Source organism: Passer montanus, unplaced genomic scaffold (assembly GCF_014805655.1).
Source record: "Passer montanus isolate IOZ18808 unplaced genomic scaffold, ASM1480565v1 scaffold149, whole genome shotgun sequence".
NCBI lineage: Eukaryota > Metazoa > Chordata > Aves > Passeriformes > Passeridae > Passer > Passer montanus.
Genome location: NW_024361940.1, coordinates 808,509 through 835,304, shown reverse-complemented (window position 1 = coordinate 835,304; position 26,796 = coordinate 808,509). Strand labels below are relative to the sequence as shown.

General features: G+C 41.8%; 1 protein-coding gene and 1 long non-coding RNA gene across 2 annotated transcripts; one reads left to right on the top strand and one right to left on the bottom strand.

Moving 5' to 3' along the window:
* Window positions 1-1,074: 1,074 nt before the first annotated feature.
* On the bottom strand, window positions 1,075-26,427 carry LOC120498412 (ovostatin-like). Its single transcript, XM_039701088.1, has 36 exons — window positions 25,826-26,427; window positions 25,137-25,320; window positions 24,654-24,810; window positions 23,455-23,507; window positions 22,515-22,535; window positions 21,298-21,466; window positions 20,654-20,738; window positions 19,823-19,934; window positions 19,341-19,455; window positions 19,028-19,137; window positions 17,732-17,890; window positions 17,150-17,377; window positions 16,771-16,828; window positions 16,148-16,293; window positions 14,942-15,091; window positions 14,211-14,381; window positions 13,782-13,914; window positions 13,061-13,157; window positions 12,358-12,586; window positions 11,674-11,797; window positions 11,226-11,344; window positions 10,742-10,793; window positions 9,888-9,971; window positions 8,844-9,020; window positions 8,258-8,339; window positions 7,632-7,788; window positions 7,143-7,217; window positions 5,953-6,118; window positions 5,477-5,697; window positions 4,701-4,916; window positions 4,168-4,292; window positions 3,914-4,004; window positions 3,324-3,392; window positions 2,298-2,403; window positions 1,876-1,949; window positions 1,075-1,154 (listed from the first exon to the last, which is right to left on the bottom strand). Exons 1-35 carry the CDS (start codon window positions 25,888-25,890, stop codon window positions 1,888-1,890), a joined length of 4,368 nt encoding a protein of 1,455 aa, XP_039557022.1. The 5' UTR covers window positions 25,891-26,427; the 3' UTR covers window positions 1,075-1,154; window positions 1,876-1,887.
* On the top strand, window positions 11,491-24,794 carry LOC120498413. The gene is made up of 4 exons (XR_005626675.1): window positions 11,491-11,613; window positions 22,008-22,106; window positions 23,849-23,917; window positions 24,302-24,794. It is a non-coding gene; the product is annotated as an uncharacterized LOC120498413 (long non-coding RNA).
* Window positions 26,428-26,796: the final 369 nt, after the last annotated feature.

The window sequence follows — 26,796 nt, the reverse complement described above, 5'->3', positions numbered from 1 at the left end:
TCCTCCATTGGCCTGATTAATTTTCACCGGGAAAAAAAATGCAAGCCCGCGTGCAGCTATTATCAAATCTCCTGGTGGAATGGATCCTGGGTGAAACACATCCTAGCCCTCGGCTGGATGTTAGCCCTCGGCACCTGAGCAGTTTGCACTTAAATTCCTGCTGGGGGCCCTGCTCGGAGGGTCCCGTTGTCCCCCGGCTGCACGCCCGGTGCCCTCCAGGCTCCGTGCCCTCTCCCGGGATGCGGGAGAGCGGAGCGAGCACTGGGAGCCCTGCAGGATGGGCCAGGGCTGCCGGCGCCGCTCCTGCCCCCGGGAAAGAGGAGCAGCATCCGTGTTTCTTTCCCCAGCCCTCCCGATGCTGCTCTGCTAGTGTGTTAGTGTTTGCAGGAACCACCACAACTCCAAGCGTGATGAGGTAGGGGATGAGCAGAGGTGCGGGTAAACGGGGAGGCTCGCTGCTGGTGGCGCTTACCATGATCCATCCTGGACTGGTTTGGTCGAACTCTGGTTGGACTTGTGAACTGGAGGGCCTGACAGGGTGAGATGGAGGATGTGGGTCCAGGCACTCACAGGTCCGGACTGCAAGCTGTCCCTTTCCTCACCCTGTTCCCTGCTGGGCATCACTCTGTGATGTCCACACCTAAACCCTTACTCTTTTGCCACAGGGGCAAAGGCAGTGCTGTCTCAGGCCTGGGGAAAGGTGAGGGGCTGTCCAGCAGCTATGAGCAGTGGGTGCCATCTCTGGATGTGGGGCACTGAACACCATGCGTATTGCAGTAGTGGCCAGTGGTTATCTGCTGTAGCTGAAGGACGAGCAAATGCTGCAGGCAGGGCAAGCATGTTCCTCTCCTCATCCTCCCTCAGCCAGAAGTCCTGACATGTGGACCATTATCAAAATGCCTGTTCTGTGACACTAAAAAAAAAGCCAATGACCAGTGTAAAAGAAGTTTATTGGCGGAAAGGTATACACGATTGTGCTACAGAGCTGGAGAGATGTGCTGTGAAAGGAAACAGAGAGTCAGACGCTAGCTCAATCAACGTCACAGAGTCCCACTGTGAGTCCTAGGTCCCACTGTGATGCAATGGCTCTTTCCAGGACTTCATGACAGAAGAAAATAGGGTGCTTGACCACTTGTTCAACATTTATGGTGCTCCTGAAGGTGAAAATCCAAAAGGAAATAACCTCAGTGAGAACCAATAGTTGCAGGTTACAAAACACATGCATTTTTTTCAAGATACAGGGTAGTCAGTTCTTTCTGTGTGAAACAGACAAAAGAAGGACCAAGGTCTCGCAGCAAGCTGTGCCTGGACTCCTGAGAAACTGCTCATGAGACAACAGCCACCAGAACTGCTGTGCTGAGCAGGATGCAGACCTGACCTCCTCTACAGCCAGGCAGCATTATACCCCTGACTAGTTAATACACTGTCTCCATGATTCATGTCACCTCGTGTTCTCCTCAGATAATGTATTTCCTGTCCCAGAAAAAGTTTCTCTTAGTCCATGTGAAAAACCCTGCTGGGGCCTGGGAAGCATAGACTCCAGAGGGAAGACTTTCAAGGACAGCCATAGGTAAATGGTTCTTTGGTACATATCTGTGCTTTTGAGGAAGCTTTGAAGGTATTTCCCAGCCTTTCCATTATTCTATACTTTGGTTTTCATTCTACATGCTAATCTCTTCCCATGAACAGCAACGTGGTCCCCACTTGGATTCCACCCGTGTCATGGGACAGGATCTGGCCAGTCTCAGCTCTCTGAGAAGCCTCATGGAGACTTCATTTCTTCAAGAATGGTTACTGTTCTACTCACTCTGCTTTTGCTGCTTTGTAGTTCACTTTCTTATCTGCCCATTTGTTTATTTACTGGCTTTCACTTACCTTTTTGAATCCTTAGTCAATTTCTGCAACAACCTCTTTGCAAGGTGATGAATATTGAGCAACAGCATACTCTTCTGGAGAGGAAGAATAGAAACGTTCTTGTTACCCTGGAGAACACTTGTTGTGCCTTTCCCTGGAGGTGGATATAACCTATGCATGCTTAAACTGGATATCCTTGAAATATCCTTTATTCTGGTGCACGTATTTTCATAACTTTCTAGTCATGCCTATTGATTGCATTGGGCATGAGACCAAGGTGAATAAAGTGAAATGAGTCTCTCCCCTGGCCCTAGATTCAGGTGCTGATGGAGTCCAGAGGAGTGCTGGTTGCAGCAGGGCTGTACATGCTCTCCCTTAAGGCACTGTTTCTGCTGTCCCTGCCCCTCCCCCACACTTCACACTGGTTAAAATCAAAAAGATACCTGTTTCATAGTAGTCATAGATCTGCACAGGTGCTGGCTTGGGGTGGGTCACTACAAAGTCCTGCTCAACTGAGAAAGTGATTTCTTTACTTTTCTTCTGTGAGATCTGGAATGGAAGGTCAGAGACCACATCAGTCTTTTTATTTGTACATCACCATCTAGAGGGACAAGGGTGGTAACTCACAGGTTGCATATTCCAAATCCCACTGATGCCACACCTACAGATATGGGACAGCCATTATCCAAACATGTGGAGAGTCCAAAGTGAAACTGAACTGAAAAGTTAATAGATTTTCTGTCCTGCTCATATCACTGGATTCTGTAATTATTACATATCCTGTTGCCAGAGGTGGGAAAATTGTCCAAAGGACTGAGTTTAATTTTCCAGGATCTCCCAGTAGTCAGGATGATAAAGTCCAGTATTTCAGTCCCTCCCATTTCAGACATGGACATTATGTGCCACCAAGAAACTGTGAATCAATTTACAGTGTCCATCACTGGAGTATTAGCTTCTGTTAGTTTTGCAGTGCCCTGAGCAAATTGTTTACTAAGTAAATTCTGATTCAGGAATCAGATTACAAGTAAAATTTTGCAATGATCTAATGTAAGAGAAACAAAGAAAATCTTTCCAGGGGAGAATGAAAGCAGTGTTTCCTGTCGTGTTGGAAAGACCGAGGTTTATAAGAAGCCTAGCAAAGAGGCATGCATGCACACAATAGAACCTCTTTTCTGATGTTTGTCTGCATTTTACTGAAAGGAGAAAGAATTTTGATTAATTTCAATGTGATTTTTTAAAAAACTTTTTTGATTTTTTTATTTGTTGGTAGGACAGGTGTCAGTTTGAAGCTGTTTGGAAGGTTGGGAAATTACAAGCAGTTTGGGAAGTAAGCAGCTTAGTGATAGAAAATTGTTGAGGAAGAGAACATGATAAATGCACCACATAGGGTATATCTATATTGTGGTTATACCTATTGCATGCTGTTTCCATCCTTTGTGAAAATCAAATAGACAGTGACCAGAACTTACATTTTGCAGATAAAGGAGGACATGATTTTTCTTGCTCTCTACTTGCATCACTGTTTGACTGTCAATGAGCTTTGAAACAAGAAAATGGAGATAAATATATTTGTAAAACGTTAAGAAACAAGTGCTGCCTCAGACCCTACTGCTGCATGTCTGTGGTATTCATTCTTCTCCTAGTCAAGTTTCAAGAGCTGGCAGTTGTCTTTTCTAGTCCAAATATTGCTGAATAGATTGAAAGGATGGACAAAAACCTACCACTTGACTCAGTTGGGTGTATGAGCTCCTTCCAAATGCACAGGTCACTGCGATTTACTTGGGGGATTCTGCCAGACTCTGGTATGATCTGAGATGTTTCCCACCCTTTCCCTACCTGGGCAGAGCCAGCTCCCAGTTGTAGCTGCCATCTGCTCAGGCTTGAGCTGAAACCCTTCCTAGTTTTAAATATAGGAGGTTCTGTGTGTTTGAAGCTCCCTGGAGGGCATTCCCTCCACCCAGTAATGAACAGTGCAGCCATGCAAACACCTCACAGGGTTTGTGGCTGAATGCTTCTTAACCATGCCTCTGGTAATTTTGGCTTGCTCCTCTAAGTTTACCTTATCCAGGGAAGACTTAACAGGAACAAAGCCAGAGAGCATCTTCACATCAATAATGATCATGTTGGAGCTGTTGCGTTTCCCTGTGTAACTGAAACAACAGAGGGCCCTGTCAGTGGTCTTTGGGGACACTGTGTCTTACAGGCTGATACCATCAGCATATTGATCAGCCTGTGGCTCTTGACTTCATAAGCTGAAGTGAAAACACACAGCAATGTTTTCTGTGTGCAGCTGGTTTGCTGGTGGCACATTACCTGCTTATGAGGACAATATCAAATTTTGCTGGTCTGTCCTGTGGGCAGGAAGCATTTGATGTCTGTACTGAAAGCAGAAATCCATAGGACCCCTCTGGAAGGTGAATGTTGTATCTCAATGCTGTCTGGAAGAGGAAAAAACCCTTTTGTTCAAGAATGCCAAAGATTTTCTTTGCATTCAAAAAAAAAACCAGACTTAGTGAACTTTTCTGGAAATGTTGCACTTGGTTTTATGTGGAAGATGCTTGCTTATATCAATGATGAACACATAAGACTTCTACTTTTTAACAGTGAAGGTCCTTGTACCGAGAGTCACCTCTCAGAAAGAAATCAGATGTTGATCAGAAAGGACTCTTTTTCCATGCCAGAACTCCCCAGGAACCAGAATGTGGAATGGGACAAAAAGTGTTTAAATGGTTTAGGAAAATCAAGCAATTAGGAAAAATAAAGAGGAGTCACTAGAAAATCATCAAAACAATGGCTATCTTGTATGCAAAATGTGAGACACAATGAAGAAGAAAGCAGACATTTACTTGCATAAATACGCATCCACTGCCATTCACTGTCAGGCTGTATTTCCCAGGGACCTCTGGAAGGGGAGTCTGTTGCACCAGGAGCCTGTTCTCATTGTTGACAAAAAATACTTTCTCAAAAGGCTTTTTGGAAGTGATCTTGACTCCATTTTGTGAAGCAGATTTGTGGGTGGCCTCACCATAAGCAGCAAGTGCTTGAAGGGCAATGACCGTGTCCTGAAGAAAAAGAAAATAAAAGAAAATTGGCTACACAGCATGACCAGTGCAGAGGAGATCAAAGTCACTGCTGCAAAACCCATCACAGTTGCTTCTTCCTGAATTTGTGTATAATTCTAGGGTTCCCATACAAAAGGAGACATTTCATTCTCTCATGTATGCTTTAGGGTAGGAGAATCTCTCTCCTGACACAAGGGTCTCAGAACATAAAATCTGAGAAGTGGAGTGCACTTCTAGAGTTTTTCATAATGGTGAAGCCTGTGTTTTCTGGGGAGCTACAGAACTCATGGGTCATCTGACAGATGGGACTTGGTGTTTTCTAGGCTTATCCCCGACACAAGTATCTATATTTATTGCTAGTCAAATTACTCTTTCTATAGTTAAGGAGAGGTTGGAGTGGGGAAGAAAGTATTTTGGTCTCCTAATGTAAAGGTTTGGTTTCTCTCAGAGACAGCAACTAGAAAAGAGAAACAGGACTAGGTAGTCAGAGCCCTGCTGGAACCCTGAAACAGTGCCCTGATTCCTAGGACTAGCTGTGGAGTGGAAGGCACTTTTGGCACCTGGGTAGAAGAGAAACCTCCATAGGGATTCTGCTGCCTGATGATCCACTGCACAATCCCTGAGGCCTTTGTGAGATCCTCTTTACTCCGGTTGGGTTTGCAGAGCAATGCCAACAACACATAACTGGTGATCTCAACATCAGCTGAAGGGGCATGGTCAAGGAAGGAGGGAGATTTGTCTGATGGAGACCTCTCCTCCTGCTCCCAGTGCTGTGAGCCATCTGAATAAACAAAGAGAGGAACCAATATTGATTACAGGTGTCACTGCTCTGTATTGCCTTGGAGCCTCACTTCATCCGGGTCTCTTCCTCAAAAGGACTCCCTGCACATCAATGAATGCACTGCAGATTAATTCCACAGATCGTTAATGTAGTTTGGTTCATGTGCCCACTCTCGCAATCTTGTCAAGGTTAGACCATCAGTAAGATCTGCTCCATCTTCCCATTTCCCAAGTTCCCCAAGTGACTGAAACTCACCAACTTCCTTTGCTGATTTCTGTAACTCTTCAAGGAATGATTCACATTTTTCTGCCTTGCCAGCTAAGCAGAAAGCATAGGCCATGAGTGCCTGAGTGTAAACTTCCCTGATACTCTTCTCAGATGCAGTCTCCAGACAAAAAATGGCATTTCGGATTACAGGGTACTTAAAAACAAAAAAGCATGTGGGTTTAATTCAGGACAGTAGTCTTCACCTGCTCAAAAATTTATTTCCTTTTCTTTAAACTTCACCTGCTCAAAAATTTATTTCCTTTAAACTTGTTCCTCATCCTGTCACTATCATAGCAATGAGAGTGGGACTTCAGCTTGTATAATGACTTCAGGAGAGAGAATACAGAATTATTCAAGGAGGGATTTCTCAGAAAACACCAAACATATCAAGTAGCTTTTAATGGTGTTCTTGACAAAGTTGGTCTGCAGATTTCACAGATAATTCCTTCTTCTTATCTCCATGATAATTATTTGCTCTGCATTTCTATAGTCAAGAGTTTGTTGTCTTGAACAAATCTAACGTAGTGGTTTCTATCCTCACTGACATTGGTGTCACTTTAATTCTGTGATGTACTAGGTTCACACCCACAAAAAAAGGTACAATTTGACTCCATGTCCCCAGAAAGGATATGAAAAAGTGGAGGTTAACTAATGCATTGAAGTCTAACATCTCCTCTGTAGTCACCTTCATACTGCCAAGTTTTTGAAAAGGACAGATCAGCTTTTGCTCTGAAAGACATTTGTTTTTCCAACATACCTTTTAGTTCCATTTGTAGATTTTATAGATTTACCTGCAACAACTTACTTTCTTGACTGGGCTGTCTTTGAAGCTAAGCCAAAGTGTGTGGGTTACTACCTGTTGTGTGTAGGTTTCTACCTGTCAAATCTATTTATTGGAAGCTAAAGGGTGTCACTGAATGCTTTGTGTCTCACAAATAGAAGATGTAATCCCACGGAGGTTTGTACAGTTTCTTCTCAAAGACTGGTGGTTTAAGAGGTGTAGAGATGGGGATTTTCTCTATCACTGCAACCAGTGTAGATACAGACCATGGTCACCTACTCTGGGAGCTCTCTCTCTCTCTTTCTCTCTCTTTACTACCTAGACAATTTAGCAGATGCTGGACCCAAGGCAACAACTGGGCACCAGTTCCATCTGAGTATCAGGCAAGTCTCCTTACCGAACTGGAGTGCCCAGCTTCCAGCATGGCAATGGTGGTGTAGGCAGAAAGAGACAGCTCGTCATCTACTCCTCCCTGAAAACAACATGGAGAGAGGAATAATCTGTCAATGCCACAGATGAGAGCCTTAGAATATCAATTGTCATGTCCCAGCTGAGACAGTATGGACAGTTCTGGAGGCAGCCCAAAGGGAAAGAAAGCATTCACATAGCTCTTGAATAGCTCACAAATCCAGAGAAGCCCTTTGCCATTAAATCCAAAAACATCACTCCTTCAAGCTTACAGTCCTGTAATCCTATCTCAGGTGCACATAAATATAAAGTAGGTGGACAAAATCTGACTGAGCTGAAACTACTAATTATAAGCTGTGGAGAATTAGCCCTTGGAAGAAGGCAGGCATTTGGAGCAAAATACAGTTTTTTGCAGTAATTGGAGAACATATTCGTAGTGAAAAAGTATAAATTTGACCAAGTAATGATTCTCTCCTACCTTCAAGGCATTGTTGAAGAGTGTCCCAACACTCCGGAAACAGCCATCTAGTTTCTGTTTGCTGGACAGCCACATCAGGGTTTGAGACTGGACACGCTCATCAATGTAGATGAAGTGACCAGCTTGTGCAAATGATCTGTACACAAAGGCAGTGAGCCTGCAAGGGAAAGATGGAGCTGTGAGATGAGCACTGGAAGAAACAGAAGAAATCAGCCCTCCCGTTCGTGCTGCTGAAGAGCATGAAGAGTTACAGCCAGCGTGTTGGTGGCTTGCTTTCTCTTTGTGTGCTCCTCAGAGAGAGAACAGCTAAAGGAGTAGTAGCTAGATGGGACACGGAGAGGATGTCCAGCACGCTCTGTGGCTGGTCCTGTCTGCAGAGCACTACAGTGCAATGGCTTTCATTTGAGACAGCAGGAGTATGAATCAGAAAGTCAGCTGGGTCTTTAGGGATCAACTTCTTTTCATGCACCCAGCCTGGCAGAGGATGGAGAAACATTTCCTTTAGTACTTCTCAAAGCCCAGTCCTAGACAGCTCTGTACATCTGATTCAGCCAGTAAAGTTGCCTCTTACATGCACCATAATAATTGAATGTAATTAATCTCTGAGCCAATTCTCAGTCACTCACCAGGTGTTCCCTTCCCTGTCTCTGGTGCCAAAGATGCTATAGGACCCATCAGGACGTTTGTATAACAGCTGCTTCTGGTAGCCTGCAAGAACATGGAAAAGGAGGTGTTCTTGGATGTAAAAGCACAACCCTATTTTGTTTGCTGACTTATTAGTCTGGGAAAGAATGGAAAGGCAATGTATATCTAACAAGCAGGAGGGGAGCTCTGAGGGATCCTATGAATGGAAGTATGGAACATCTTGTCTGGCAGAAACACTGAGAGAATAGGCAGAGCTCTATCAGCTCTGTGCTCCAACTAAACGTACAGGATCAGGATACATGCTGTGCCTGAGTGGGAAAAGAGAAGGGGACTGGAAGACAAAACCTCAAAAGAAACGTGGCAGTTGAATGTCAGCAAAAAGGCATAAAATAAGAAGATAAAGGAAAATAAAAAATGTCTTGTTCAGGGCAAATCCTTGGGTCTCTGGGCTGTGCTACATCTGTGATGCCATCTGCCAGGGTAGCCATGCTGTTGTTGCTGCTTCTGTTGTTCTGGACCTCAACAGGAATTTCAGCACACATTGTAAGGGAACCACGAAGCTCTCACCGCTCACTAAGTATCCAGTGGCCCTGGATTTGACCTCCCTGCTCAGCTGCCCTGTTTTGTTCAGATAGTCCAGGACGTAGATGTTGGGTGCAAAGAGGACCATGTTCTGCTCTCCACAGCCAAAGGGCATCTGGAGGAGCTGGTGCAGGTTCTGCATGGCAGTGCCCATGATGTCACCTGGGGAAGAGGAGATGAGAGTGGGGGGATCAGCACAATTCGTGGCCACTGAAATTACCAGTAATTTCCATCTCACAGCCAGAGTAATAAAAGCCTAGCAGGGGTTGGGAACCTTCTGAACAGAACTTTGTTCTGCTTTGCCTCCAACAAAGAATCCTTTCCCTGCCTCTCCTTACATAGTCTAAATTGCCCTTACCAGAAACACTCCTTGTTTAGCTGACACTTCAAGCAAATACTTCTTGTTGGAAATGAAAGGAACTTACAGGAAACTTCTGTTTCCAGAGGATGGAAGGGAATAGCCAGAGCTATTTATTGCAAACATTTATTGCAAAATTAACAGCTAATGCTGCAAAGGGACGTTGATAATGCAGGTGTATCACAGCCCACCTCTTAGTTGTTATTTCTAGGAAAGGTACCACAGACCTAGCAAGGAATTTCTGAAAAGAGCTTCTAAAAGTCACCAAGCAAGAATTTTATGGCTGGTGAGTCATGTAACCAAATCTATGTCCTGAAAAGACTGAATAGATTCTATTCTATTCTGGCATCTCTGATTTGTAGGTGGATGTGCAGAAAAATGCCATACTGGTATGAATCTGGCTGAGATCATAAGTCAGAACTGTGCTGCTGCTTCAGAGAAAGACTTTCAAATGAGCTAAATTTAAACAGAATAGTGAAGAGTGATGCAACTGATATTTAAACTTCATCTTGCTGATGCCGAGCATTGCTGGACAAGATGAGTCTCAGTCTCTTTTCTTAAAAGTTTTCCACACTAGGAGTGGAAATTCACATTTTGAATCCTGAAAGAGCTTTCATGTTACATTTTCTAGATCTTCTTTTTAAAAAATGTTTTATTAATTATATATTTACCAACAACAGAAAAGGAGGCTCTGGCTGATCCTTCCAAAACATTTGTAGGTAGCTCTAGAGATATATCTTGAATAACTACGTGATCTGTGGAGAAAAATAGTTGACATTTGTATAGGAATACTAATAGCAGTTGAAGTGCTCCTGTACAAAATTGCACACAAGTGACAGCAATAAAGTGAAACTCACAGCATTCACCAAGAACATGAAGAGAGAAGGGGACACAGAAAAATCAAAATTGTGAAGAAAGATCAAGTGGTGTAGTCAATGTCATTGCTCAATAGAAACCAGTAAAACAGGGTAGGGTTGGTGCTCACAGGTTGTAGTATCTGTGAACCTTGGGGATTCCCTCAGTGGTGCAGCTGGTAGAGTTGGTTGGTGAGAGTCAGAACAGATTTTTTGCCTCTTTCAGGTTAGTTGGGAAACCTTAGGTGCTGTTTGCTGTCAGCACTGAGATAGTGTGGAAAGGAACATTACATTCCCTCTCCCATTCCCACCAGAGGTGGAAAGCTGTAAGCTACAGGTATCTATGGAATAGAGGACAGCACTCAACATGAGTGAAAGAAACACAGGACATAATTTGCACAGAAAGGTTGTCTCCCTTTGAGAGCTCCATAGCAGCCTTCCTGCAGCATCTGAGCACATCTAAGCAAGGCACAGATGCTGCCTCAGTGATATGCACCAGACCACACAGGAATTTGGTAACAGGGAACTGAACTATTGGAATCATACTAGCTGTCCTATGGACAACTCTGGGAAAAAGGGAAGGGAAAGCATCAATAAACACTGCAGGAAAGAGTGCAGACTCCAAACTTCCTTTCAGTTCTTCTCAAGACAGTGATATAGAAGACCCTTACCTTCTGTACAAATTAAGAAGTTTTGAGTCTTTTCCCTTCTTATTCCTTCAGGCTGCAAGAAGGTGGAAAGAAGACACACACGGTGGATGAGACAAAAGCATGCAGGAGAAATTCAGTGTCAAAATGCCACCCCCTTCCCCAACCTTCTACATCACAAAACAGGTGGATTGAAGCAACAGTTTACAAGACCATGTATGATGTGACAGCTTCTAAAAGGGAGATCTCATCAGATGGAGTCCCTCATTTCCAGTTTCTCCTCTGCACAAGGGAGACATGTCTGATCCTCATGGAAGAGGATATCTCATGGGAGTGGACTTGGTCTTAGATTGAACATCCTGACCCTATCCCAGCCAAAAAGGTCGAGCCATACCAGGATTTCTTTAGGTACCCTGAAAAATTTTTATTTGCTTTTGATACTTCTGCTGTGTTTTAGTCTCCTCATGAAAGTGAATGCAGGACAAACAGTAAGAGCTGCCAGCAGTACCTCAATGAGCAGTGTTCTGATCTGGGTGTCCCTGTAGTCAATACTGATGTTCCTGGGAGCTTTGTCTCCACAAGCTTCATCATCCTTGGCCTCTGCAGTAATGCTGAACACCACATTACCTTAAATAACAGCAAAAAAAGGAAGGAAATGGACCTCTGCCATGCAGGATGATTGACAAAGTTAGAATTTTCATCTGATGAATAAGATGAAGTAGTTCAACATAATGAATGGTCAGTCACTGTAGGTGGGACATATGGGAAGAGAACTGATCTCTAAAATGGCCATGATAAACACACTGAAGCTGTGGACAAGCTCTTTAACCCAGAGAACTGGAAAGAACAGTGGTAGACCAAGCTCTCTGGGTTGGAAAAGGATTAAGTTTTTTCAGGTGAGATATAAATTAGTATCAATCTTGGAACATAAAACCAAATAGATTCAAAGAACTTACCGATTTCTTTGGGGAGAATATTCCAGACATAGGTCTTTCTTTGCTTGGCACATACACATCCATCATCCTCTGGGGAGATGGGTTTGGCTTGATAATCAAGGGAATCCAACAGTGAAACATTAATCTGAGAACAGAAAGAGTAGTGTAATGGGATCAAGGTTTTGTACCATATTGCAAATGGTGTTTTATTGTTAGAAGGGGCGAGACACTATCTGCTTACATCTGGAGTTAAGTGCAGGGCAGATTTAAGGCCTCAGATGATGATGATGTTTGATTAATCATCTGTCAGATGTAACCTGAACAGTTTGCCCTCTTGCTTCTCTCAACAGTCTCACTGTTAACACAAGATGTTAAGCATCCTATGCACACCTGCTTCTCAAGGAAAAGTGAAACCATTGATGGCTTGCATATCTGTGGATGGTGAATGATACTCTGCAAAGCACTTGCTTCCTTTCTCTATGGATCTTGATACAGTTGCTTTACAGATCTGCCCTAGTCACAGCTCACAAGATCTCCCTTTGCTCTGTACTGTTTGTTCTGAGAGGACAAATTCAGAGGACAAAACAGAGGATAGTCTGTTGTCAGGTAGAATGAGCAGTACCTCAGTCAAGAGCAGATCCAGCCACTTGCACCATTTTCTTTGGAGATGGGATAAGGTCTAAGAATGTGGGCAGAAGTACACACCTTAATGCACTGGTCAAGGTAGTTGAAGACAGTGGCTCTAAGCAGGAAATCTTCTCCTCGTATGATGGAGTATGGCAAGGTCAAGTCAACAAAGAAAGGCTGCAAGGCTGTCACGGTGGCAGGCGCAGATATGCCAAATCCAGCCAACTCTTCCACACAGAAAGCACTGGCTTTCCATTTGGTAATGGTGTCAGGGATGGTGTATGAGATGCTGGTTTTTCCAGTAGAGCTGATGGGAATGGAGAAAGAATGAAAGCTTTCAAAAGGGTAAATTTCAGATAACTTCCTTCTCAGTAGATGCAACAAGTTTTGAGAACCAGAACTGCCCCTATTCTATCTGCAGAAATACCACGTACAATCCCTGGAATTTATCACTAAAATTTGAGAAAAGTCTATTTAAATGTTCCTCTGCCCATCATATCCTAGAGTTTGGAAAGACAACTCAGAATTCTTGTTCTGCAAATCCATATTTTAAATAAAGGTGTTCTTCTTCTGAGGACTGGAATATGACTCATGGTACACACATTGTGAGAACAGGTGTCTAGGGATATCTTTGGTAATTTGATCATGGAAAAGAGAAGGGCAGATGGACAGCTGATGACTGAAAAACTAGGTCTTCTGGGCCAGAAACCTTGCAGGACATCAGAGAACATATTCACTAATTCCTAAAGCAAGGCACAGATATGAAAGAAGCAGTACTCACTTAATTGGAACTATATCCCAAATCCAAGCTTCAGGAAAGAATTCCCGAATAGTCTCAAGGATGAGTGTCCTCTCTTGTTCCTCCTGAGCAGCTTCAGCTGGTAAGAGATAATGAGACCTTAGGAAAGCCTGGTTCATGTAATGGAGATGCCCAGAAAGGACAGGTTTGAATGTGCATGGGCCAGTATGAAGGACAAGAAGTGTTTTACCATTACGTTCTAACTGAGAATATATAATATTCATATATACACACATGCCACACAAATATTATTAAATGTTGCTAATATATCCCTCAGTTAGGTATAATCTGGTGGTTATATCCAAGGAAAAAGAAAACATTACTTTGGTCTCTCATAAGCGTAAGACCTAGGGCTAGAACTCAGGTCACTAGGCTTTTAGCTCTGATTACTGTTCCCACTGTCACACAGTCTTTTCCAACTAGCTCTGGTCAGAAGGGAATCAACAGAAGGCAGTCAAATTAATTTTGTGTGACACTTCCAATTGCCAACAATTCACGGTGTGAAACTGGACACGAATCAGAAATGTAGACCTGAAAAACTCCTTTGGGCATTGGCCATTAGCTTAAGCCACCTCATTTGAAGCCAGACCAATATTTAATATAAAAACCAAAGTGATTAATGAGTACAGTCCATGTCTGTATAACAAGAATACCTCTTCCTTTAAGAAGAAAGGTAAAATCTCTTTCCTGTCCTCTGTATTACCTGATGATTTGACATGGTGTGCAGAAGCCACGTGCCCTGCATTCATTACATATGGTTGACGCCTTACAGTCTCACCAGTGCATACAACTGGTTGTCGAACCTTCGAGTTGGTAAAAAATTTAATTCCCATATCCTGTAAAAAACACATTCTAGGGTTAGCCATAACCACACTGTAGATGAGGTTTGTTCCATTCTTCACTCTTTCCCATTACTGTGTTTCCACCACAGAGGTGCCCAGAGACATGTATATAGAGACTTTTGGGAGTTTTGTGTGGAAAATCACAGTAGGCACTGGAATAAATTGAGACTAGAGGTGTAAGAGGAAAGTTTGTCATTTATGAGTTTTACTAATAGGGTTGTTTGCAGAATTTAACACTACATAAGCAGAAACTCACTAAAGCATATTTAAGTAATGTACAGGACATTTACCCTGAGGAATTGATACACATCTGGGCCTAATCCAGACATTACGGGTGTGTAATACAAGCCTTTGTGAAAAATGTGGTCAGATGAGACACAGGGCTCTTGGGAGTCTTCTTCTAGATTGAACCCACGGAAGACATAGCCTTGAAAGTCTTGTAGGGGATGCAGGCTGTATACCTGTGAGGGGAAAGGAAACAGTAACTGTGTGTATGTAAACCTCAACCTTACTTACACCATCAAGTACTGCAAATTGCCAAAACTGAGATGACAACCTGTTTGAAACCATTTTGTTTCCTGGACTGAGAAACAGCTGAATGGTTGGGATCAGAGGGCAGTGATCAGTGGCACAAAGTCTAGCTGGAGACCAGCAACCAGCGATGTACCACAGGGTACTCCAGTACTGGGTCTAATCTTTCTCAATATCTTCCTTGATGATCTAGATGTTGCAGCAAGGGTCTACCCTGAGCAAGTTTGCTGACAGCACAAAACTGGGAGTAGTGGGTATGCTAGAGGGTTGTGTTGCCAAAAACCAGTCACAGGTTAAACTAAATCCCAGATGAAAGAGGATTTACAATCCACATGAAACAAAATCTGTTTATTGCCTACTAGAGATGGCTTATGACTGGCACATGCCAGAAGCCGTAAAACTCTAATTCAGCCTAATAATCTCAAGTGAAGAGACACTGTAATGGAGGAGGAAGAAGCAGTGGAAGGAGACAAGGCATTTGGCAGCTTACCATTTCCATGGACAGCTCTGCCTCTGGCTTGAGGAGCAGCACGCTCTGATCCACTGCCCTCACAGCACAGAAGGAGTTGGCAGCAGCTTCAATGACCAAACTGATGTTGGAAGCTGGGTGCATCTGCTTTTCAGAGAATTCCAAGTGAACCTGAAATTCATCAAACAGATGTTGGCATGACTAATCCATGCTGCTGGCTGTGTGTGTGAGTGGAGGACAAGAAGGACAGCAGAAGGATTTTCTGTTAAGGCACAGAAGATGTGCCTGGAGGAGAATGTCTGGTCTTCACTGTAGCTGTTGGCCAGGCCTCTGTTAGAACAGGGACTTAGGCAATAAGCACACTTAGATTCCTGTGATAGCTTAAATGAAGGCTACCTCAAGTGATTGAAAACAAAGTGTGATTCTTTTGCTGTCATTACCGAATCAAATCGAACCTTATTATGACTTGGCTACATGTAATAAACCCGACAGTGAGCAAGTACTATTTTTCCTAGGTCCATGGCCCATGTTAGCAAATGTATAAAACAGATTTTCAGTCTATTCAGAACAAAATCTGTTTCCCATTTATTTTAGATAGGAGGAAAAAAATAGGAGGGGCAACTAGAAACATTTTGTATAATGTCACTTGGTTTGTTTTGTTCGGTAGTTTCATGCATTTTAGCTTTTAGGAGCTAAAGATTAGAAAAGTATTACTGGTGAAATCTGAGTTTATAATGATGAATGAAGATGTACAATAAAAAAAAAAAAAAAGAGGAAGAAATATTTAACCCGAGACTGCTATTTTGGCTTTCCTTTTTATGTGTATTTAGTTCTGCTAAATCTAAACTGCATTTTTCAACAAAAAAGTGTAAAAACTTAGATTGAATGATGAAGTGGAATAAGTCTAAAGTGTGTTCACTATGTTGAAGAATAGAAAGTCTAAAAACTGAATGGAACACTAATAGAGTTTAAGCGAGGCAAGAATCATTTGAGATTGACGTGGGTCTCCTGAAAAGTTCTTAATGTTAAAACAAGATATATCTTCTGATGATAAGGCCAGGAGGTAGTTGTAGAGGAAAGATATAAGCTCAAAGAGAAGAAAAATAAAAGAAATAATGTAGAGGGAAGTAGAAGGAAACAAGAAACAAAACTCTTGTGGATGTATACACAAAGAATTTGTATTTATCTGACAGCAGGAAAGGCTTGCTATACCTTAGTGCCTCTCACCTTGTTTTTGAAACACTTCTCAACTGGCAATTGAACACTGTCTGCCACCAGCTCCTTGTCAGGGTGTAAGGTGTACACCAGCAACCGAAGGGCTGGAGCCATTTTCTGCCTGACCACAAGGGGAATGGTGAAAGTGCCATTTTGGCCTATTAGAAGAAATAAAGGCAACAATAAGGAAGGAATATCAAAGATTTACTGTAGTAGTAGCCAAACTCAACAGGTATGTAACTTTATCAGTCAGTGGAGCAATCTCAAGATGATAAACTGAAAAATTTTCCAGGAGATGATGGGTCTAGATTTAATCCAGGTGGTCTCAGATTTATTGTAGATTTAATCATATGGCCATATTCAGGTAGGATCCTAAAGCAGACACGCTGCATTCCCTATGTCATCCTTTGGGAATATCTTTAGAGAACACTATTTGACTAATATAAAATTCAGTAACTGCTGGACTAAACATGATTTTATAGTGATCTCAGTGGTAGTGCTACTGTCAGGCACACATGCATGGGTGGAGAGAGATACGGCCCTTCCTGTTGCTGCTCTGTTCAACCAAACTCTGGGTGTTTTGTTGTTTCTTTGTTTGTTCTAATGAAAAAATAGGGATTGGCAACTTAACTTACCAGCTTGGATATTAACTTTAATTTCCCCTGTGAGGACAATCTTGCCTTTTGTCATGCCCTGTGCAGAGAAGATCAAGACATGGATGAATTGGCAGAAGTTGGAGGGAGAAAGCAGCAATCAGGTTCATTGTGCATCAACAGGACAATGTACAATTAGATGATCTCAAATGCTTAAACATAAGCCTTAGGGCATGCTGAATGCTCCCACTGCTGCTTCTGGGAACCTTGCTGCTGGTCACAAAGCAGAAGCAAAAGGAAGGGAAAAGGGGGACAGAGAATACCATGAGAATGACTCACTGCTGTAATTCCTGTGGATGGACTGCCAGATAGATGCTCAATAAAGCCTGTTCAGCAAACCAACCCACAACTTCATACTCACCACATAGTAGAAATTAATGGTGTTGATTCTTTTGTATCCTTCTGTGTTTAAGACATAGTGCACAGTGATCTTCCTCTTCTGCCCACATTTCAGATCTTTCCACACAGGCTCAATCCTCACAAAACTGCTAGTCCAAGAGTAGAAGCGCTGGACAGAGAGAGATGCTTCTGGGTAGTAAGGCTCTATCCAGCCTTCATAGTGGCAGTGGTCACTGGTTTTATAAACTGCCTGAACAGGAGAGGGAGTAGGGAAGAAAAGGAAAACAAACATATATCACTAGGGAACTCGTCATCACATTCTGACATCAGAACTATTAGTTCACGTAATGCATATGGATAAGAACTGCATCTAAAGCAAAATCGGTAAGGAAAGAGCAGCCTTGCAGCATTCCATTGCATTGTAACAGCTCAGATGTTTTCCTCACTCCTCTTATAGTAGTTTTTGAGAGCTCTACATAATGAAGAAAGATGAAGAAACGTATTTTTATTACCAGAATTAATACCTCATCCCATCATTTTTTGGGTTCATTTTGAGAGCAGCCATCTCTCTCTTTGTCTCTATTCAGCCTTGTTTTGTACTCACTTTCAGACTGATCTCGGGATCAAACATTTCAGATGTGTCAATGCTAAACTCAGCAACACCATTATGATCTGTGGTGACGTTGTCTGTATTCTTGTTATTAACAAATAGCTGAATAACCTCATTGGAAATTGGAGAGTTGTCTTTGTCCACCAGCTTGATCTGTAAAAGGGAATGTGAAACATGTTGAATGTATTTCTATATGTAGATACTGATATTTGCACTCCTTTGCTCTCCAGACAGAAGAATTCCTTTTTCATCTTCCTTCAAAGCAGTACTTGACAACTGAAATTTCTGTCTTCACTTTCTGGCAACTATCTGAGCTATCTTATGAGGTTTGGAGCAGGAGCTTCCTCAGCATCTGCTATATCATTGATAATGTCTTTTTGTGGAGCAAGAACTTTCATGTCTCATCTCTTTCCTGATTAGTCCTTTCTGACTATACATTTCCAGTTTAAAAATATATTTTCTTTTCTCCCTTCCTTTTTTTCCTCCCCTAGTCTTGAGAGTCTGCTGCTGCTATTTTCAGTGTCTGAAAACCTTTTCTCCACATCTTTGTTTTGAGCATTTTTCTGGTTCTGTCTATACCGTCTCTGCTGTTTATGTGTTAAACAAATAACAGATCCCACTAAGTAAATTCTATGTTGCTAGGAATGAGCATTCATTTTGATTTTTTAAAAGAAAAGAACAGATTGGGAATGGGAATCAAATAAGAAAGTTAAATAGACTTTACAGACTTCACCCTTGAAAGACGATCTCATCTGCTTTCAGTGTTACTGGTCCCCCTTATTTTTTCCTCATTGGCAAAAGATGAACTGAAGTAGAGAGATTTATCCCTACCCTTTAAACAACTGTCAGAGTTATGTAGATATTGTCATAAAACAAAATAATGAAAAACCTTTCTGAAACAGAAACTCTTGTTATTTTCCTGAGTTTCTTTGTGCCTTAAATTCCTTTCCCTCTTTCTTCCTTAATCCACCAGTGTTTCTATTCATGTCTGGCTGGCATGTGATGGTCAGTTCTGAAGAGAGAGGCAGTGATTTATAGCAAGCTTAAAATGCAAGTTAGACAAATGCTAGTTAATGAATTGTTCTGATTTCAAGTATTTCTGGCAGATTCAAACTCAGAATAAACTAATAGTCTTCAGCACTCAGAATTACCAGTAGGGCATTGCATGTAAGGGAAGAAGACTGGGGAGAACACCCCCACCCCAAACAGTCCCCTAGATACTGCCATCATTGTTGTTATGTGATTGCCTGTCAACCATCTTCAACACCAGGCCTCCAAGCTCTTGCTTACCTGTCCAAAGTAAGGAATTCCTCTTCTGTAGTGGTGGTCCATGTTCGCAAACTGTATGGTGTTCATCACCCGAGTTATGGAAATAACATGAGCCGCTGTAAATTGCAGGCCTGGAAGATATGCCCAGAGTCATGAGAAGATACACTTTGTCTTGCACAGAGCATCAGCAGAGTTTGCCTGGAGATGGTCCCTGGGCTTGTAAAAACGACCTTCCTCAGGGAGACATTCTTGTACTCAGCAAGCAGAGGCTATCTCCTACTCTCCTTCTTGACCACACATCTTTTGCTGTTTCTGTCTGTCTGGAAGAGATTACCTGTTCCTTTCTCTGTCACAGTGGCTTTCACATCAAGGTTCCTCATGTAACCAGTGCGATGTAACTCAAAGATGTTGGAGCTGAAGACCTGGGAGAGGCAACCATCTGTCTCCAGCTGGACAGGGAAGAAAACAAATCCTGCTGTCAAGGATCATATCTTGCAAAGGGTGTTGACAATACACAGGACCCTTCTTTAGAGAATGATGCCTTTTCTCAGTACTTTAAACATGTTTATGCATGATTTATACGTGTTTATGGGAAACTGAGTCATGAAGAAGAAACATGTCAATCCTTCAGGCCTGCAGGAAGCCAAGAAGAGAAATGAGGTACCCCAAGATCCTAGCTAGTCATAAAAACAAAGAGATGAGTAGGGTGAAGAAAAGTATCAAAGAGAGAAAGCAAAATGAGATGAGCAAAGGGAGAGAAACAAGAACACAGAAGAGAGGACAAGCATGAAGAGGAACAATAATTATGTATCATACATTTTTGGTAAATGATTGACAAACTGGGCTTTTCTTGCACCTCCCGTATGAATCAAAATCCCTGCACACACTGAGCTTGACTTTCCCTTCGATAGGCTGGCCATAGGTGTACCTAGGGGAAGAGGAAATATGATCTGATGAGGTCTATGAGCTAATGCTTGACAAACAATCTTAAACTAATGTGTGCAGGAATAGATTCAGGACAGCAGCTCACTGGGAAGCCAGAGCATGGAATAGTTTCATGGGTTTTTCCTAATTCTCATGCTTTAACAAAATAGAAAATACAACTCAGTAATCAAAATTAGTTCTTTTTCATACCTAAACCTATGAAACAAAGCTACACTTTGAATGCAAAACCAAATACCTTTATAAAACTCCTCATATCTGCTAGGGGATTGGGATTTCAACTCGGTATTCCAAATTACAAGATCTTGGTGTTGATGTAAGCAAGGTCCTTCTGAAGGACCAAGATTGGAGGGGGAGTTAGACAGCTGGAACCATAAGATTCCTGCTAGAATGTACTGGTGCTCTGCTTTATGAAGGTCTCCCTCTGAAGTGGGTTCTTGGGAGTGGACACATCCTACTTTACCAGGGAACCTCTCAAAAGATTTATCTACCTTGCACAACACCATGTAGAATCAAATATTTACACAATAAAATGAAAAGAGCACACAAATAAATTAAAGCTCTAGAGACCAAGTCAACCCTCACCAACCTTTTCTGGGGTCCTACATATTTTGGCTTCTTCTCTAAACCCTGGCTCTTTACCCAGTCCTTGGGAATTTCTTCCACTTCAGCATATTTCCTAGCAACTCTGCATGTGGTACTTACAACCCACAGACTTTCACTGCGAACTCTGAATCCAGGACTGTAAGGCTTTCTGGTGCACTGACTGTGACATCAAATTTTGGCAACACTAGGACAAAGAGCAAAAAGAAAAAACCCAATACTGGCATATTGTAAATTTGCAGACCCTCCTAAGATGAAAGCAAAAATGAGGATATATCTTATTGTTAGTCATAGAGGGAATGGGATCTCAGAACCTGGGTGGCAGTATGATTAAGAATTGGCCTGATCTGCAAAGGCTTACTGAAGTATTCCTGCAACACTTTGAAGAGAAGACAGGACTTCTGAAATTAATTCTGTGATGTCTAGATGCCTTGTGGAGTTTTGGAAAGGAAAGTTCATGGACATAGGTGGGAAAAATTTAGTTTGTCTCATTGAAATTTGCAATCAACTTGCTGATTTCTTATGCTGATTATTTTTCTGGCTGAGTGTATGAAAAATTGTAAAATTTTCTCGGGTTTTTTTTACTGTTCTCTTTCTTTTTTAATCTCCCCAGTTCTTAATGACAACTAATTGAAGCTGCATTTCTTAGCAAGCTTTTTGAAGTTTTAGCAGTCAAAAAGGTTGCTTCATATGGGCTCATAGCTAATGTTTCCTACACTGAATTTAAAAAAAAGGGTGGCATTTACCATATTCCTCCACAAGGAATGAGTGATTTGTTCTATCTCCTGACTTCTTTGCTACAATAATTTTGTAGTTCCCCAGGATAGGCTCTTCAGTGAGTGGGAATTCCAGCTGAATAATGTTCATCTCCGACTTCACATTTTGCCACTGCAAGATCCTGTTGCCCCTTGGATCCTGAAGAAAAAAGAATACAGACTCACAATCTTTTTGCCTTGGAAATCTTTTGCTACTACCACACAAAACCAGCAACAAAGAAGAAAACAGAGCAGGTTGCTTTAATGCACTGGAGAAGCTGCTTAATGCACGTGCATTGAGCTAAATTGCACCTTTGTAGTCTGATTATTCATGTTATTATTACTGTTGTTAGATTCTCATCTATTGTTCCCACTTTAGGCATTCTCTGCCAGCCTACTTATTAGTCTCAATCATCAGGGAAAGTTTCACAATACTGCTCTTTCCTGCTCTTTAGTATATGTTGCTCTAGATTTGTGTCAAGAGGAGAGAGAAAGAAAATCTTCTTTGTGCTTTCCCTTCAGCCAAGTTTATCCCACACAAATCTTGGCCTTTAGCAACCCCAGCTTTTTTTTTTCAGCTGCCAGAAGAAGGAAGGAAACCTTTCTTCTGCATTCACTGGGGTGGCATTTTCCTCTCAGTATATGTTATACTAGCTAGACTAAAGAAAACTCATTCACACCATTTCCTTGTCTCTTTACAGCAACAGCTGGAAGAAAAACAAGTGGAGGGCTCAAAAGATGTATGTTCTCACTGCAAAGAAAATAAAGTCCCCTGACTTCACAGTGTAACATGAAAACTTGTAAGTATGCTGTCTAGACATGAACTGATATTGTTTTAAAAATCACCAGAAAATACCATGAAAGTGCTGACATAGTTAGTGCTTGTATTCACAACCTATATTTGTTCATAGTTTTTAGCAGCACTAGAGTTACAAAAAGATATATCCCAAAGTAAGTGGAGCAAATGGGGAAAGGGGAGGGAGGGAATTAAAGGCAGACATAAGAACACTAAGAATTTTGACTGCTGGAATGATTGTAGGTGTGCTTTCCATGCCAAGCTCAAAGAGCATCCTTGTTCTGTGTTAAGGAGTTTCTGTTAATTTCTGCTGTTGTACTCAGCAGCAAGATTTTTCTGGGTATGGACACATTCAAACCCACGTAAGGACATGTGCCCAGAGTAATGCAGTACAAACATAAAAATTTCTTACCTGAATTGCAATCAAGGGGTACTGAAAGAGGAAAAAACAGAATGGAAGAAGATATTAGGTGGCTGATCAAACACAAATTATTTTTCCTCAGGGCTGTGAGAACTATATAATCAATATTCAGTATAATACTATGAATACTATATACTGAAGTATATAACCAATATTCAGTATAATACATCAGAGGTCTTCATCTCTTATTTTAATCAATTTAACAGCAATTTTATTTCAATAAGAAGCTTGCATAAAGGAGAGAGATGAAATGAGAATGGTGGGACAGTTTCATACTGTTTTTAGCACAATCTCAGAGTGTATGAGTGAACAGATTCATGGAGGTGCACATAAACCATGATTTGTGCTTCTTATTAGTACCAGCCCTTTTGCTACCACTATGCTGTCTCCTGCATTATGAGTGCAGGAGAGGAGACCAGTGAAGACCCTTCCATTAATTTCCCTTATGCACTATGAGCATGACGAGAGACTGCTGGCAGTGGAAAGAATATCCCTGAGGAGATAAATAATTGTGGCAGCACTTTCTCTTCAATTTCCCGCATTTCTAAAATGGGCAAAGTACCAGGTGGATGATTTACTGATGCCTGCAAACAACATTTGCTGAACTGTAACAGCAGGAGACTGAACCGTGGGCTTTCTGGTCAGAGCTAAGATAATGTCTGTAGCAACAAAGTGGAGGGGGTTTTGAGTCTCTTTCCCAGCAACAATAGAAGGTGTTGTGTCAGGAATTCAAACTGCTTTACACTTGCCTTCTTCCCTGTGACTCTAATGAAAGTCTGGATTACAGCATGTGCTTAGGAAATCAGGTTAATTCTTTTGCATTTAGTCTCCGCAACATCTCATTTTATCCATAGGAGTTCTCTATATAAAATTTGAGAGGAAATTGTCTCCCAGCAATTTGAAATACAGGGGAATATTACTGGTCACTAACCTTCTCCTGAACGGGTTTAAAATTTAAATCCAGGGCAACAACACGAAACCTCACTGGAAAAGCAAGAAACAGAGTGTTAGCACTGACCATAGTTTGTTTGGCTAAGCATGTTTTACATTCATTAGTACTCCCAGTTTCACAGGTCTTCCAACAGTCCTGCTTGCACAGGATGCACATAATAAAGTGCTTGTGAAGGTAAAAGAACCCTACACAGTCTTTGATCAAAGATCTTTTCCCTAGCATCAAGCTCTTGTACCCTTTCATAAAAGTTTCCTTTATTTTAGTAATGAAAAGTTTACTTTCATGGAAGTTTAACCTCACAGAAAGGATTGACGGAAGAAGTAAGAACTACATTACCTTTTCATAATTTGATTTTGTCTGCTGCTTGCCCCAGGTCAAAACCAAGCCATTTGACCAATAAACAACCCATATTGCACACCTTAGTGGCATGAAATTCCAAATGGTAAGCTTTTCTTCATACTGTGTATCTATGTAGATAAAACTGATCTGAATTAAAGTAAAACTAATCTAGTCTAATGGCTGTATTATGTGACTAATCTCTGGGAAGAAGTCTTCTCTGGTTTCCTGTAGTATGTGCTAGAAACCTTAAAGCCTAGAAATTAATTTAGGAATGGATCTAGAAAAATGGAGCTCTACTTAATGGGCATGTGTGAAGCATGGATGGGGGGATAGCATAAGTGCAGGAATACAACTCTGCAAGAAAATGAAACTCTAGATGAAAATCTAGAGTCCAAACATTTCAGAGGCCAGAAAGTAAATATCATTATTTTGTCTTTAACAACTTTCAGTTAATTTTAAAGTAACAGATTTCACTCTTGTTGTTTAGGCTATTTTGATGCTGACCAACACCACAGAGGGAAGCATTGTCTTATGCCAGGTATTGATCTAATCACCTCTCTCCACTATCCTGACCTGTCACCAGTAATGAAACAGCTGCAGTAATAGCTTCTGTCACCTGGGAGGAAGGGATGAATAAAATAATGGAGATGGTGGGATGACAGTCTCCTGACATCCTGAAGATGACTCCCTAGGCTCCACAGCAAATAACTTAATAGTTTTAACAAGAACTCTGAATAAACTGTCTAGCATGTAGTTCAGCCTGAAAAACACCAGACAGAGAAATTCTGCCTGAAGAAATTGCCTCCTAAGGTCATGTTATGGACAAAGTGGACATTCACCAGTCTGTCCTGGTTTGTAGATGGGTTTGTCTGTCTGCACGAAGACGATGCTCTCTGTGTCCCAGATCATCACTGACCGCCGCTCCTCTAGGCTGATGGTGCTGCCCTTGGCAGAGAAGGAAATGAAAGCCAGGGGTGCAGAGTGGACAGGAGGAATCTGTGAAGAAAGAAGAAACATGGGGAGGTTGTTAGTCTTGAAGTCATTTGCTCCCGAACCTGTTGAACAGCAATACCTGTGGCCTGGGCTCCTGCAATGAGACACAAGCTCACTTCAACCAGCTTCATCACCTTTCTTGCGCTTTTTCTTATTAGTTGCATCTGCAAAAAAAGCCTCCTTTTCTGTTACTATGTTGCTCTTCTATGCTTCCTTTTTCCTTTAACAAGTCTTATTTCTTTCCCTGTTTGTTCCTTGCCATGCTCTCTAACTTTCTTGTCCCTGTTTACAATCCTTTTCCATGGGGACATAAATTAAAATTAACTTACCTTGAAGTCAAAGCATTGTAGACCACTGCTTGCTGTCATGGTTTTCTTAAAAATAGTGGTATTAACAGAGCTGTATTCTAGGATTACTCTGACAGATACTGTCTCGTTGAGGTTATGGAACTGCAGGCAAACCTGACCTGGAGAGTCATTTTGGAGGACAGCAGGCACCATCAGGACATACTGCCTATGGAATTCCAACATCAAAGTGATCACATTCATATGTAAAGGAGAAACAGCCTCAACAGGACAAACACATAACACTGTTATTATTAAGTACCCACCAATTACTTTAGATTATATAGGACACACTGCCAGTGCTCCTCACTCCATTCTGCAGCTCTGAACTAGCTCAGAGCTGCTATTGCCCCCAGCTCTTGCCCTTTTGCTCTTTATCTGAGCCCTGGGCCCAGATAAAACCACCTGGTTTTAGCAAAGCACCCTGCTGTCACTACTGCTATTGCCTTATCTGGACACACATCAATTTCCATGGAAGTTCTGCAATAGGTAGAAGGTCTGATCATATTAAATGAGAATTGTTCACTTGCCATCCCCATTCTGCTTTAGCTCTCCAGATATAAAAGATGAGCCCTGGCAGTATTTAAATTTTAGAGAAAAATCAATAACACTGACTAGCACTGTCTTTAAAGCCTTTTCACAAATACTAATAGTAGTAAGAGGGTAGTTCTTACGGCTCAGGTTCCTTTGCAGCTGCTACATGCCAGAGAAGAATAGCCAAAAGAAACTTCAGCCACATTTTTCTCACTGGGACACAGAAGAAAGAGATAAGTTCTCTTCCCACGAAACAATTCCTTGCCTACTAGTTTAACAGCTCTGCAGCATTCCTCACCCAGTTCTCCAGAGGAAAGGAGTTTGCTGTTCAACTCCTCCCTGGCTCCTTCCTTTGATGTTGGTGCCTTTATAACTGCAGCAAGGGGTGGAGATCCCAGTCTATCCAACTCCTTGCAAGAGCCTCCCCTAACACTACTGCAACCAAAATCAACCCACCATCTGCAACATTTCACTGCACTTCTCTGAATGTCTGCACAAAATACCTTCAGTGGTCTTGTTTCGAGGAAAGGGGCTTTGGGTTTTACACTGAGACTTGTCACACTACTGAAAAAGCACAAAGTGATCTAAACCCAAGTAAGTCTGTCAAACCAGATTAACATCTGAGAGTTTTCCCCATTGTTCTTGGAATTTACCAACTGGATTAACAGTGTGGGTGAAGTAGACCAATTTTCTGTATTTTGTCACCAGATTCTGACTAATATTGACCTCTCTTTTCCCTTGCTTCATTGGTGTTTTGAAAATTGACAAAATGGAAAAATAGAGACGCTAGAAACAGAAAGAGCTCTAAAAAGTCTTAATTGCTTCTACCTTAGCCATTGAGCACTTGACAGTGCTGTTGAAGTTTGATTCATTTCAGCTTGGGATTAGCCAGTCACTGGGTCTATGGGAATTTGTTAGCTCCCCAGGTTTCCAGTTTTCACACCTGTGTGGAAGCTAATAGAGTTTTTTATTAGGGAGAAGGAATTTCTTTTGTTCTCTTGTACTCTGAAGAGAAAACAAAGCACTCAGGTGGGCTGCTCCCTACAAGAAAAACAGTGCTGGAAAGCAGTTATTTGATAACTGTAAATAATTTTTTCCATTAATTTTGGCA